We start from the raw sequence: 14,000 nt of genomic DNA, 5'->3' as shown, positions 1-14,000 counted from the left end.
TTCCTCTCAAATTCCATTTGCAATCTTTTAGGACATGCTAACGTCAAAGTATATGTGGCCTCCTACCACTTCTTACTCCTTCTCTGAAACATTCTACTGGTGGTTCTATTATTTCGCATTTGCCTTCCTCCAGCCTTCCCACAGGTCTTCCTGCTTCTGTCCTTGCCACCCTACCATCTACTCTTATCATAAAAGCCAACGAGGTCTTACAGAAATACAGTATTGCCAATAGATTCAGACTTTTAGGAATAGTAAAAGGCAAAATGGTTCTAATGATCTAGAAGACTACATGATCTGACTGCCATTTGCTCTGCCTTCTATCTAATTTATACTCTTTCTTTGCTTTTACTGGCCTCCTGAGTCTCAAATCCAACTGGCCCATTCCCACTTAAACTCTTTCGCTCTGCCTATTTTCTTTCCTTGGTTGCTTTTTCTTTGAATATTTTGTTGGCTGGGTCACTCTCCTAGATTTGGCTAAACTATCACTTTCCCAATGATCATTTTACTTAAAATTGTAACCTGCTCCAGCTCCAGAGATCCTTTTTACTCCACTTTACAATGCATTTTTGTGACATCGTACATGTTGCATACTACTTTTATTGCATATTTCCTAAATTATCTATCTCCTTCTAGAAATAAACTCCATAAGAGCTAGGATCTTCAGGCCTTTGTTTCTGGTATTTCCAGTGCCTGACCCATTAATAAATATAGTTTAATTGACTGAATGCTTTGGATAAATTAAAATATATATTATGGGTTTTATTTCTCTTTTCTAAATTTAAGACTAAAATTCTTTGTCAACGAAGTACCAAAGAATTAGAAATACATCATAAAATTTACCACCATTCATTATAGATACACCTAATTTTTGTTGTATTCTTAAAAAAGGCAAATAAGCATAAATCTTATTCCCCTCATCACACACCACTTAACTGGTTTTAAGTTCTTAGCTTGTGACAAATTAAGTTTAAAATAAAAGATTTTTATGGAAATGAAATATTTAAAAATCTGGGTCATATATGTTATATGCCAATACAACTACATATTATTTATGTCACTCCCCTCATATTTAGGATATACCTGAGTATTGGTATTCTCTTACTGTACCTGACTCATTGTCCCACTGAATTCTAAACTGTCCCCTTTTAATTCTTCAAAGTCTAAAAGATTTTTGTACATGGACACAGGAGTAATGCCCACCACAGATATTTAGCAGTTTAAACAAATAAAAGGATTTATTCTTATTTTATCAATTCTAAGATTCCCACTCTTTAACCACTAAGATCTTTGATATTAGGATACGACTGAAACATGGATAGGTTACTGTGGCTTGGCTATATAGTTTCCTTTCTGATGGAAAGAGAATTTGGAAAGTACAATGTTAGCTGACATAGCCTGACATAGGCCTATCGCAGTGTCATCCCACGATCCAATTGTTTGACTGAGATATGACCAGTAACTAGGATTACTCAGAAGGCTGAGCACTGACGACTGTGGTTTGAAGCCAGCTGGATCAAGAAAGTCCATGAGATTCTTATCTCCAATTAACAACCCAAAGGCTGAAAATGGAGCTATGGCTCAAGTGGTATTGTGCTAGCAGAGAGAGAGAGAGACAGAGAGAGGGAAAGAGAGAGAGAGAGAGAGAGAGAGAGAGAGAGAGAGAGAGAGAGAGAGAGAGAGAGAGAGAGAGAGAAAGCTCAAACAGTGCTTAGGCCCTAATTTCATGCCCCAGGATACACACACACACACACACACACACACATCAAATGAACAGTTTTAAAAGGTATTCATTAGTTCCTTCTATCTGCTAAATGCTATTCTCCTTGTGGGGACTTAAAATGAAATATATGTCTAATTTTTAATTGGATATACATTTATATAAGTATTTTCTTTTATCATTATAGACTATATTTTCAGATTAAATTAGTAAAAACAAGGAATATGAATTAACCATCTGGCTTACACAACTATTTACATTTGGTAAACTTACCACAACATTTTCCAAAATGAGTTCTCCATATGGCTGAGCAGTGTATTTTCCTAACAAGTTAGATAAAGGAACATTATCTTTTTCCCAGTGAATTGCTGGAGTGGGGATTCCATCAGCCACACATGGTAGAATAGCTTGTGAGTTCTCATTGACAGCATAGTGTATTTCTGTATTTCGGATGCTAGGTGGTACTAGGAATTTCAAAAAGATTGACTTCAGGAAGTTAAATTAAAATCATCATTATTTCCATTGAAAATTAACATATAAAAGACATTTGAGGGTCATTCTAATAGGAATACTATAATAAGCTATCAAGATATTGATTTCTTTTGCTAGGAATGCAATTGATATTTTTGATCATAGCAAGAATTCTAAAGTACTCGACTTTGTGGAAGACATTCAATTCACTTTATGCCCAAATGATTTACAAGTGGGTTAGAAATCTTTTTGTTTGCCTCTTTGATGTCCTCACATTTGACTTTCTTCTACTTATTGTAATAAAACAATAAAACAAGCCAAAGTGCAAATCCAAAGCCCCTTTATGGTACTTTAATTTTTGAATTTGTCCCCCACAACATGTTGACTGGATGAACCGGCTATTCATAGATACTATAAAGTGCTCAAAGTGCTCACCAGATCTTGAATAACACAAAGCACTACAGAAAACAAATTTCACCTGTGTTATATGGTCTACAAACAAGATCTATGACTCTCTCTCTTTGCACACATTTTGGATATTGATTTTCATTAGTTTTCTTTTCCACCAAATTTGCTCTTGGCGACCTTTTATTTTACCACAGTAATGTAGCAAACAATTCACGTTAGACAACCTACCATGGATGGTGAGCTTGGCTCTTACACTGCTTGAACCTGCCACATTAGCTGCCATGCATGTGTACTGCCCAGCATCCTCCAGCTGAGCAAAGGCTATCTGCAGAGCCCCCGAGTTGAGGATGCGCTGGCGGATGGATTCTGTAATGGTCTGCCCATCTTTGTGCCACACAATGTCCGGTGGTGGTAGGCCATCTGCTTCGCAGGGGAGTGTGATGGGTTGATCCATAGCAATGATGTATTCTTGTGGATGAGTTCTAATGACTGGGGGAACTAAAAGAGAATTCAAATCTCATTTGAGAATCAGGAGTGTACAGACTACACACTGCAGTCCTGCTGTGGCAAAGGAACATTTGTGCAAAAACAAAATCCTCCCTTTATTGTATCTTTATAAAGCATTAGAGTTTGTCCTGTTTGGAACATCAACATTTTCCTTTGCCTGTCATCAATGGCCCACATCTGTACTCCTAGCTACTAAGGAGGCTGAGATCTGGAAGACAGAGGTTCAAAGTCAGACTGGGCAGAAAAGTCTTCAAGACTGTTTCCAATTAACCAGAAAAAAACAGGACTGGAGTCACGGCTCAAGTAGTATAGTCCCAGTTTTGAGCAAGAAAACTGAGTAAGAGTTGGAGGCTCTTTTTGTTGCCAAAAAACTCCACAAAAAACCAAATGGCAACAAAAACAAAAGGCTAAATCATTTAATGAAGAAAGCACTAGCAACTGGAAACAATTTCTTTCTCATCATATGTCAAATTATAGAAACCAATGAATATTTTTGGATTCTACGCCTTGATACAGTTACGTTCCACACTACAGTCCAGTTTCTTCTTGAAATACCATTCCCTTCTAGATTCCTCTGATTTTTCACTGATGTCTCTGGGCATCAACTTGAACCCTTTGGATTCTTTTCCAGTGTCTTCTCTTTCATGAGACTGCTAAGCCATATTCTGTCCCAGAACCTTTTCCTTAGCCAGCTTTTCTGTCTGTATTTTTCCTTAGTTGATCACATCCTTAGGTGATATCCTGAGTTTAACTTTACACTGATTACTTTCAGGTTGTGTGTGTATGTGTGTGTGTCTGTGCATAGTGGGGGCTGGTAGTAGGGTTTGAACTTAGAGCATTTTCCTTGCCAGGAAGATGCTCTATTACTTGGCCCACTATCCTTTCTCAGCATTTTTTTCAGCTTTATACTATGTATTTTTCATGAGCTCCAGCACCTAATCAACTCTCTATTAGACATCTCCACTTGGATATCTAATATTCTGCACTTAACGGAATTAAACAGACATTGTGGTTTTGTTTTTCCAAAACTCGATCTTTCCCTCATATTCTTTCCTGGAAATACCATTCACTTGTAGTTACAACTGAAGTCCAAGGAACAGAATGAATCTTCTTCTCTTAACCTCCCATTCATCACTTTCTTCCTCTCCTGAACCATAACACTCTTCATTTTTCTAGCTCTTGTCTTTTCTTCAAACTGTTATGTAGCAAAAGGGGTCTTTCTAAAACCAAATAAGAATTGTGGTTAAACCATTGTAAGGCTTCCCATTGCATAGAGGAGGATGCGGATGGCATGTGCTTTGCTGTGCTCATCTCTCCATGCACTGGTCCTGCCCACCTGTCTCATCTCTCTCACCATTGTCAAGCCATGCAATCATACTTCATTTTCCCACTTTTTCCTCAGAGCCACTGCAAAAATGGTGTCTTTCCTCCATGGACACTCAAGCCTGACTTTGCTCATTGTTCTTCCTCCTTCCCTCCAGAGAGGCCTAAATAGTCAATAAGCCAAAATAGTCCCCATGTATCTCCATTATTCACCAGATCAGTCTCTTGCTCAGATAGCATGTATCTGAATCTATCATCCTTGTATTTATTCATTACTTTTTCTTGTCTATCAAAATGTAAGTGCCATAAGAGAAGGAACATGTATGTCATGTACATATATATCCAGTTATTGATGTTGAAAAAATGTTGAAAACACAAAGGAACTGGATTTGTGATCAGGAAGAAAGTAAACTTTATATATTCAAACTATGAATAAAACCCCACTCTAATGAAATTCACATAGGCATGGAATATTACTCTTCCATAAAGAAAAATCTGCTTACTTCATATTTTATATGATCATCGGTACATAGCTATTGGGCCTTTCTCCACCACTCCGATTGTATATTAATGACTAGAGTCTTACATAATTTATCATGTCCCGTTGTGTGTGTATATGTTTATTTATTTATTTACTTTAGTCATTCAATGTGTTTACTTGTAGATTTATGGGAGTATTTTAGTTACAACAAATGAGGGAAACCAAGCAGCTTATGTTCCTTTGTCTCTGGCTTACTTCATTTAACATGATTTTTTTCCAAGTCTTTCCATTTCCTTATGAATGGTACCATATCATTCTTACTGATGGATAAGCAGAATTCCATTATGTATATATACCACATTTTCTCGATCCATTTCTCCACTGAGGGACATATAGGTTGATTACATATCTTGGCTATGATAAACAATGCTGCAATGAACATAGTTGTACTGGTGGCTTTAATCTGGCCTGGTTTGTGGTGATTTGGGTAAATGCACAGAAGTGGAACTGCTGAGATATAGGGAAGCTCTATGTTTAGTCTTTTGGTGAACATCTATACTGTTTTCCAGAGTGGTTGAACAAGTTTACATTCATAACAACAATGTAATATGGTTCCCTTTTGGCCATATCCCTGCCAGCATTTGATATTAATTTTCATGATAATGACCATTCTAACTGGAGTGAGGTTGAATTTCAATGATGTTTTGATTCACATTTCTTTCATGGCCAGAGATGTTTATGACTTCTTCATGTTCCTATTGGCATTCTTTTTCCTTCCTCTGAGAAGTCTCTCTTTAATCTTTAGCCAATTTATTGATTGGGTTGTTGAATTTCTGAGGGTTTATTTTGGGGGAAGGTTAATTTTTTGAGTCTAGGCAGATGATCATGTGAAATAATATTCTATGAAACAAGGGATATTGTTTTAGTTGCCATTGTTGCTGATTTTGTTTTCTTTTCCATGTCTTATATTGTTAGTTTGTTTGTATTTGGGAGGGCTACAAAGGACACACAAAAGGTGGAACAAGGATGAACAAATACAACAGTGATACTCACTAGACACTATGTGAGAAATGAACTAGAGATCCTGTGGGTGGGGAGAGACTGGGAGATAACAAGGAAAGGGGAGACATGGTTCAAAAAGAATTGTACTCATTACTCATTAGCTGATTCATGTAACTATAAACCTCTCTGTATATCAACTTTTCAATAAAATTTAACAAAAAAAGAAAATCTGGGGCCAGTGATTCATGCCTGTAATCCTAACTACTCAGGAGGCTGAGATCTAAGGATCACTGTTCAAAATCAGGCAGAAAAGTCCATGAGACTCTTATATCCAAAAACCTACCAGAAAACCAGAAGTGGTACCGTGGCTCAAGTGGTAGAACACTAGCCTTGAGCTAAAGAGCTGAGGGTCAGCACCCAGGCCCAGAGTTCAAGCCCCATGACCGACAAAAAAAAAAAAAAAGAAAAAAGGAAAAGAAAATTTATGTCATTTGCAGGAAAGTATATGGACTTGGAGATCATCCTTAGAGGATAGGTAATGATGGCAAAAGTAATAATGATAGGACATACATTTAAAAGGAGGACTGTCTTGGAGGAGATAGATATGTGTGCGTGCGCATGTGCTTCATGCACAGAACAGTGAAACCCCATGCTATTTGAAAAGGAGGTAGGTAAAGTGCTGGTTATTTTAAAAAAAATAGATGTTTCAATCCAGTGTTTCATAGTATATCAAAGCATTGCAGAGACAGGATGTTTTAAAAAAATGAAGTGAGGAGGTGGAGTGTGAGAATATAATGTGCATTATACACATTTATGGAATTAATGCAATGAAACGTGTTCTTACTATTCATGTATGTTATTTAAAATGTAATTTCATTTAAAAACTAAATAAAAAAATTTAAAATCACCTTTAATCTGTGCTACAATAAAGCAGATTGCTGTGGCTCCAACTTGTCCATGGGACATACAGATGCCAGTGGATGTCTGAATCTGGGGATACCATGAGCTCCAGATTCTTTTTCTTCTTTCTTTCTGCCTTGAACTCTGGGCCTGGGAGCTGTCCCTCAACTCTTCAGCTCAAGGCAAGTGCTCTACCACTTGAGCCACAGCGCCACTTCTGGTTTTATGGTGATTAATTGGAGATAAGTCTCAAACACTTTCCTGCATGGGCTGGCTGAGATCCTCAGATCTCAGCCTCCTGAGTAGCTAGGATTTCAGGTGTAAGCACCAGCTCCTGTTTTTTTCTATACATATGCAACTATAATAATGTTGAACTTAGGACTTAGAAAATAGTAAAAAAAAAATAATAAAACAGAACAAGGAAATCAATGCTGTGGTAAAAGTGACATCAATGTGTGGGGATTTCTTTCTCTCTCAGTACATCTTACTGTTTTTCCACCTGTTTCTTGTACTTCCAGGAGTACCATTTGATACATGTTTCCTCCTTTTTATGATGGCGGCACTGGAGGGTTGAAATCAGGGCCTTGTGCTCATTCTTGCTCTACCACCTGAGACACATCCCCAACCTCCTTTTTTTTTTTTTTTTTTTTTTGCTTCAGTTGTTTTGAGACAGGGTCTCAACATTTTTTATCTAGAGCAGACCTTGGGCCATCTCCTTATCCCAAGTAGTCACAATGTCTAGCAAAAGTCTCCACAAATTGTGGAGACAATGTCACTGTGCCAACTTTTTGTTTGAGCTATCCTTGATCCATGGTCCTCCTAATGTCTGTCCCCCTTGAATCTGGCATTATAGGTGTGAGCCATGGTGCCTGGACCCCAATATCATTATTTATATGCTTTGAGGCCATCATTAATGTAAAGAAGGATTAAACAGAAGCACTGTTCTGCTGTGATGATTGGATAACTAAGAGAGCTAGTAAGGCAGAGAGATGCTGCCCCTTACAGATGACGTTTTATCCTACTATTTGTAAGAGTATACCATTGAAAATTCCAGAGTTATTTATTTCTACAAGTTTCCATTTCAGATTTTCTGAAATATGGTTGACTGGTTGGCTCTGAGTAAGTAAAATCATCAAGAGCTAAAATATAGCTAAGGAAGGTACCCCTCTACCAAGTGAAGTTTCACAGAAGTTAAAAGTGGGATGGACACCTCAGTATTCTTAGACAATGTGAACAAAGGAAATGCATTAAACTGTCTTCTTTATAAAGGAGAGAGAAAAACAAGCAGAATAATGCAAACTAAGAAAGTTGAGAAATACAAGGGATATACAGCATCATCACTTCAGAGATATAAATATTTAGTATCCACGTAACACAGAGAGTTGAAGTCAAAGCCGTGAAATATTCTGGTACCTTGGACATTTAACTTGATTTTGCCCAGGGCTGTCCCAGCTGGGTTCTGAGCCACACACATGTAAGTGCCTGAGTCCTCTCGAACAGCTCTGGTGATCTGTAGGCTGCCGCTGGGAAGAACTGCATGATTTTTGCCTATATCATAGTGACAGAAAGCAGAGTGAAGGGAATGACTTTCACTTAAAGGTCATACTGACTTCTAAACTGCAAGCCATTGAGTGGGCTGTGCTTTCCTTTTAACAATAGAGACAGTGGTAGATACCTGAGGAGACCACATTGATGCCTTCTTTTTGCCAACCAATGAAAGGGCTGGGTATCCCTGTAGCTTCACATGGTAGTAAAATGGGATTGTTTAGAATGACATCTAGTTCACTGGGCTGGGGCTGAATGACTGGAGGTTCTAGAAAAGCCAATAGACAAAGAGAATAGCACTAGTTAAAGGCACAGCAGTCTACTGTCCTTTTGATTTTCCTACACCCATATATACAGTTTCTAAATCTTAGCGATTTGATTATTCAAGAGAAAAGTACAGTTTGGTCATATTACATTCGTTCTACCTTCCTAGAAAAACTATATCAGAAGATTACAAACAAGAACAGATTATAAAAATCCCAGAAGAAAAAGGAATAACTCCCAGCCTTTCATATCCTACGATTCTACTGTGGTTTATAATTCTAGACAGTGCCATCTTTAAAAAATAGATTTGACTTGGAAAAAAAGTCAAATGTACAACCAAACCACACCAAATCCCAAACTCAACAAGTCCTGACGTATTTCTCCTTTCCTCTTTCCCTCTTCCCCTTTCTATTTTTCCCTCCTTCTCTTTCCTTTTACCCCTCCCTCCCTGGGATCAGACACTGGACTTCACACACTAGCCAAGCACTTGACTATTTAGTTATAACCTAACCCAGCCAGCAATGTTTTCATGAGTAAATACCCTTCCATACCTTGGACATGAAGGCTGACATGTCGGTGTGCAGAGCCAGCTGTATTCCTAGCAATACAAGTATATCTTCCTGCATGATTTAATTGTGTGGCTGATATTTCAATTGTTCCTGAATAGAAAAAATATTTAATGTACAGTGCAATACATTAGAGCTCTCATTTTTGTGTTTTCTTCACCCAGCAGGGTTGACTGTATTTTACTCTTTATATTATTTGTACTTCCTGAAGTGAAGAGCACAGCTTGATTTTACTATTAATAACAGCTTTCTTGGTGCACAATGTACATACCACAAACACTACCCATTGAAATGTATAATTTAGTAATTTATAGTGTATTTTCAGAGTTGAACATCTATCAGAACAATCAAATTTTAGAACATTTCCATCCTCTACTACCAAAGAAGGCTGGTGATCATCTATAGTCACTCCAAACCCCCAGCCACACGCTAGGCCATCATTAAGCTATTTCCTGTGTCTGTAGATTTGTCTTTTCTAAACACTTCCTACAGGAGGAGTCATATACAATGTGGTTTTTGGATCAACATTTCTATGAGCATGATGTTTCTGAAGTTCCTCTGTTTAATCATGTGTCATATTTTGTTCCTTTTCATTGCTACATAGAATTTGATTTCTTTTTTAAAATTTTATTAACATTTTGTATTTTTAAAATGTATTAATTTTTATTGTAAAGGTGATATACAGAAGGGTTACAATTACATCAGTCAGGTAATGAGTATGTTTCTTTTTGAACAGTGTCACCTCTTCTTTCTTTTTCTCACAGTCCATATAGAATGTTATTTTGTAGAAATAACCACCTCCTGTTTATCCATTCATAGATTGATAGATATTTGTATTGTTTGTACTTTTTTGACTGTTGCTAATGAGTGTTTATGTTCATCCGCATACAAGTGATTGTGTAGAGATATACTTTCACACCTATTGCGTAACACCCAGGACTAGAGTTGTTGAGTTTATGGTAATGCTGCTTAACATTTTGAGAAAATGCTAAGCCATTTTCATAGGATAAAACCTTGTGATTATGATGCAGGGGGTTTAGCTTGGTTTTATAATTTGAATTGTCCAGGTTCCCATGATGATTAAAATAATTTGCCTAAATACATCTTTTTTCCTCTCTAGTAGAACATATATATTCTGTTAGAATAATATGCTCATACTCAGGAAACACCAGGATATTAGCTACTGCTTTAGTTCATCCCTAGTGTACCTACTCAGAGCTGGGTAGGTTTTCAGAGCATGAATTGCCAATACTTTCAGGTAGTTTATTATTTTTATCACCTCAATTTCATATGTTGCTGTATCAATAATGGTCCCCACGACTATCAAAAATTGACAATTACAGAGTCAGCATTTGACTTTTGCTGCTAAATTGAAACCAAGCACCCTGCCTTAGATTTACAGCTTCAACAACCTCCTAGAGCATATCGCCTGTCTAAGGTACTAAACGTTTTTAAGTATTTTACTTGGCCAGTGAAAAAGTATGACTTACAATTAAGAAGCAAATTGCCAAATTTTAACTTTATGAGAGACATACATATGCCAGTGGTCATTCTCATTACATTCAGATGAGTATTAGCTATTTTCCTCCCCTTCCTCCTATTCCTTTTCCTTGACTTCTTCTTCCCCTTCCCTTTACTTTCCTCCTCCTCTTATTCACACTTCCCTTTCCTCTTCTCTCCTTTCTTTCCCTCCTCCCCCTTCTTCAACTCCTTCTTCTATTTTTTCTTATTTTCCCTACTCTCCTTTCCTCCTTAATTACATAGTTGTTGTTTTTACCAGATACTTAAGTTTAGAGATCCAACTATACGTCATTTTTACTCTGGTGAATGAAAGGACAGGTTCCACCATCATTAGTAACCCATGCAATCAGGAGGTGAAGAATCACTGAGCCTGGTCTTACCTGAGGACAGAATCCGATAGCCATCTCCCCTGGGAAGCAGTCTTACACCATTTTTGGTCCAGTGAATTGATGGAAATGGCACACCTGAAGCAGTGCAGGTAATTACTGCTGGGGCCCGTTTGGTTACCAAATAGTCTGTGGGCTCGTCAGCTATGGAAGGCGGAACTAAAGCAATAGCAAGGACAAAAAGGAAACGGTGAACATTCCCCAACACTTACACTTTTCCAGACTACACTACACGACACTACACTACACTACACTACACAACTACATTAGCAGTGGATGCTAGGTAAGTAGAAAAGGAAATCCATGGACGAAGGAGTGGAATAATGAAGTGAAGCATTTGAAGACTTTTCCGATCTTTCCTTTCTCTTCTCTTTGTTCTCATTTCATTTCTCTTCTCGTTTATGATCTTTTTCCTTTCCCTCTGCTCCCCTTTCCTTCCTTTCTTTTTCCTTCCTTTTGGTGGTATTGCAGTTTAAACTCAGGACCTCACTCTTGCTAGGAGTGTGCTCTACCACACGAACCATGACATGAGCAGCCGTTTTACTTCAGTTATTTTTAATTATTTTTCAGATAGGGGCTCATGCTTTTGGCCTAGGGCTAGCATGGATGGAAATCCTCCTATTTGTGTTACTTATGTAGGTGGGATTACATACGGTGTGCCGCCACTCTATGCTTGTACTTTCTCAGGCTGGATACAAACTGCAATACTCCCAATCTCTGTTTCTCTACTAGCTGGAATTAGAGGCATGAACCTATAACCACAATAACCACCTATAATTCCTTTCTATCTACTTGCTAAGCTGTGATACCTTGGACAGTGAGATTGATGGTTCTCCTATCCTCCCCAGCATCATTTGTCACAGTGCACTTATAGCTTGCGGTGTCATCCACAGATGGGGAAATAATTACTAGTGAACCCGAAGAAAGGAGCCTAGAAGAGAAATTTCAAAGCATGAGATCCTGTCTCTGAATTCCTGTATGTTTTTTCAGCTGGTACAATACAGTGATGTGTCTTTAATTAAAGGCAATGGAGCATCTCCTTCATGTTTAAATGAGCATCATTTAGCTCATGCAAACAGTGCATCAAAGTCTTTTATATGGCAGAGGGTCACAAACTTGACATTAATGGGAAGCAGTTGGCTGGCAGGATGGCCTGAAGAGGGATGCTTGCATTTGCTGAATGCAGATATCATGATCAAACTTGCTCTCCTAGGACACATAAAGTGTTGTGAGCTCAGTGGGACTTGCCATTGTTTATTAGTCATGGAATATATTCCTGGCCCATCCAAAATGCATACCATAAATTTTCCTTAAATTGTAAAACACTTTTCAGGCTATTCTTTCTACTGGCAGAAGGGAAACTTCTGTGTGTCTCTTCTATTTCACCTATGTCCTTATTTGTGATGGCCCCTTTGAGAATGTATAGTATGTATAGTATATGCACTTTGTGTGTATATACGTATATATGTATGTACTATACCCTATGTACACAATATAGTATATCTGTCTATCTGCATCTGTATTCTATACCATCCATCTCAGCCATCTGTTTCTTCTAACCATTTCAAAATTAAATCAATCTGGATCTTCAAATGCTTAGGAGTTTTTAATGACAACACACATACACAATTTAAAATCAATATAAGTAAATATTGACTTTCTTCAAAGTGTACACTGATAGAAATATTTGGTTTAATGGAAATATATTGACATAACTTTTTATTCATCTTCTACATTATGTCCTTTTAAGTTATTCTCAATGTCAGAAAATTAGAAGGGTGAGAAAGAGTGCTTCCATTGAACATGCCTAGCTTTAGATATCTTAGTATGTCAGATTTTTGCATCTGTCAAATTAGATCTATAACAGCATTTTTTAGCACTATGGAAAATCATTTGACAGGATAACTATCTATTAGTGCAACTGATATGTCAAAAAAGAGGTTCCCTTAAACTGCTAGAAATTCTCAATGACTCAAAGGCAAGCCTTTACAAATGCATTACCCTATTATAAGCTATGATAGTAAAGCTGAAGGAATGCAATACAAAGGCAGAAATGCTGTATTTTTCTCTCACTCATATTGCGAAAACATCTAGATTGTATTTCAAAGTACAAGTATAAATTTCCTCCCTTCCCTTCCCTTTCCTTCCCTTTCCTTCCTTCCACATTCCTTCCTCCCTCCTATCTTTTCCTGTCTTTTAACAAATGATGGTTTTAGCCTTTATTTTTATGAAATTCCAAAAGGGTCTAACGAAATGAAGTAGGATTAAAATTCAATCCTACAGACCTCACTGACAGTCACTCACAGGCTTATAAATAGAAAAGTGGTTGCTTTAATTCACAAAAAATACTTTAGGTTGGAAACCTAATCTTGCATTAAGGAAAAATAGTCTCTACTTTCTTACATCTTATATATTTGCTGTTCCCAGTGAAAGAGGTAAAATACTGGTTCTTAAAACAAATAATTGTTTCTAAACAGTAGATGGGGTTTTTCAATGAGACTTTTTTCTTTCTTTGCATTGTAAAGGTGATGTACAGAGGAGTTACAGTTACATAAATCAGGTAATGTGGACCTATCTTTTTGAACAGTTACTCTTCCCTTGTTTTCTCCCTGATTTTTCCCTCCCAATCCTCTTCCCCCACAAGTTATGTAGTTCATTTTCAACATTGTGTCTAGTGAGTATCACTGTTACATTTGTTCACCCTTTGTCCCACCATTTTTGTCTCTGCCTTACCCTCCCAAAGACAGATCAACTTACAGCATAATACAAAAGGTACAGTAATCAAAGGAGGAGTTGCAACAAAGGAAGAAAAACACCAAAAGCAAAAACAAAAACCTCTTCCCTCATTTGCAGTAATTAGAATGTGCCTATAAATCTACAAGTAATGACAATGAATGGTAAAAGACAAA

At 37.4% G+C, this 14,000-nt stretch overlaps 1 protein-coding gene across 1 annotated transcript in view; it reads right to left on the bottom strand.

The window, feature by feature from the left end:
• The window catches only part of Hmcn1 (hemicentin 1), a 432,339-nt gene that overhangs the window by 55,857 nt on the left and 362,482 nt on the right, over positions 1–14,000 (bottom strand). Inside the window, exons 76-82 of the mRNA XM_042674344.1 lie at positions 11,901–12,022; positions 11,086–11,250; positions 9,170–9,277; positions 8,485–8,622; positions 8,223–8,357; positions 2,825–3,094; positions 1,991–2,181 (exon numbers count right to left, since the gene is read on the bottom strand). Coding sequence (XP_042530278.1) covers positions 1,991–2,181; positions 2,825–3,094; positions 8,223–8,357; positions 8,485–8,622; positions 9,170–9,277; positions 11,086–11,250; positions 11,901–12,022 — 1,129 coding nt within the window. The remainder of the gene's footprint in view (positions 1–1,990; positions 2,182–2,824; positions 3,095–8,222; positions 8,358–8,484; positions 8,623–9,169; positions 9,278–11,085; positions 11,251–11,900; positions 12,023–14,000) is intronic.

The sequence above is a fragment of the Dipodomys spectabilis genome, unplaced genomic scaffold, assembly GCF_019054845.1.
Source record: "Dipodomys spectabilis isolate Male_0828 unplaced genomic scaffold, ASM1905484v1 ptg000019l, whole genome shotgun sequence".
Lineage (NCBI taxonomy): Eukaryota > Metazoa > Chordata > Mammalia > Rodentia > Heteromyidae > Dipodomys > Dipodomys spectabilis.
Note: the sequence above shows the minus strand (reverse complement) of the source record. Positions and strands in the feature narration are given on the sequence as shown.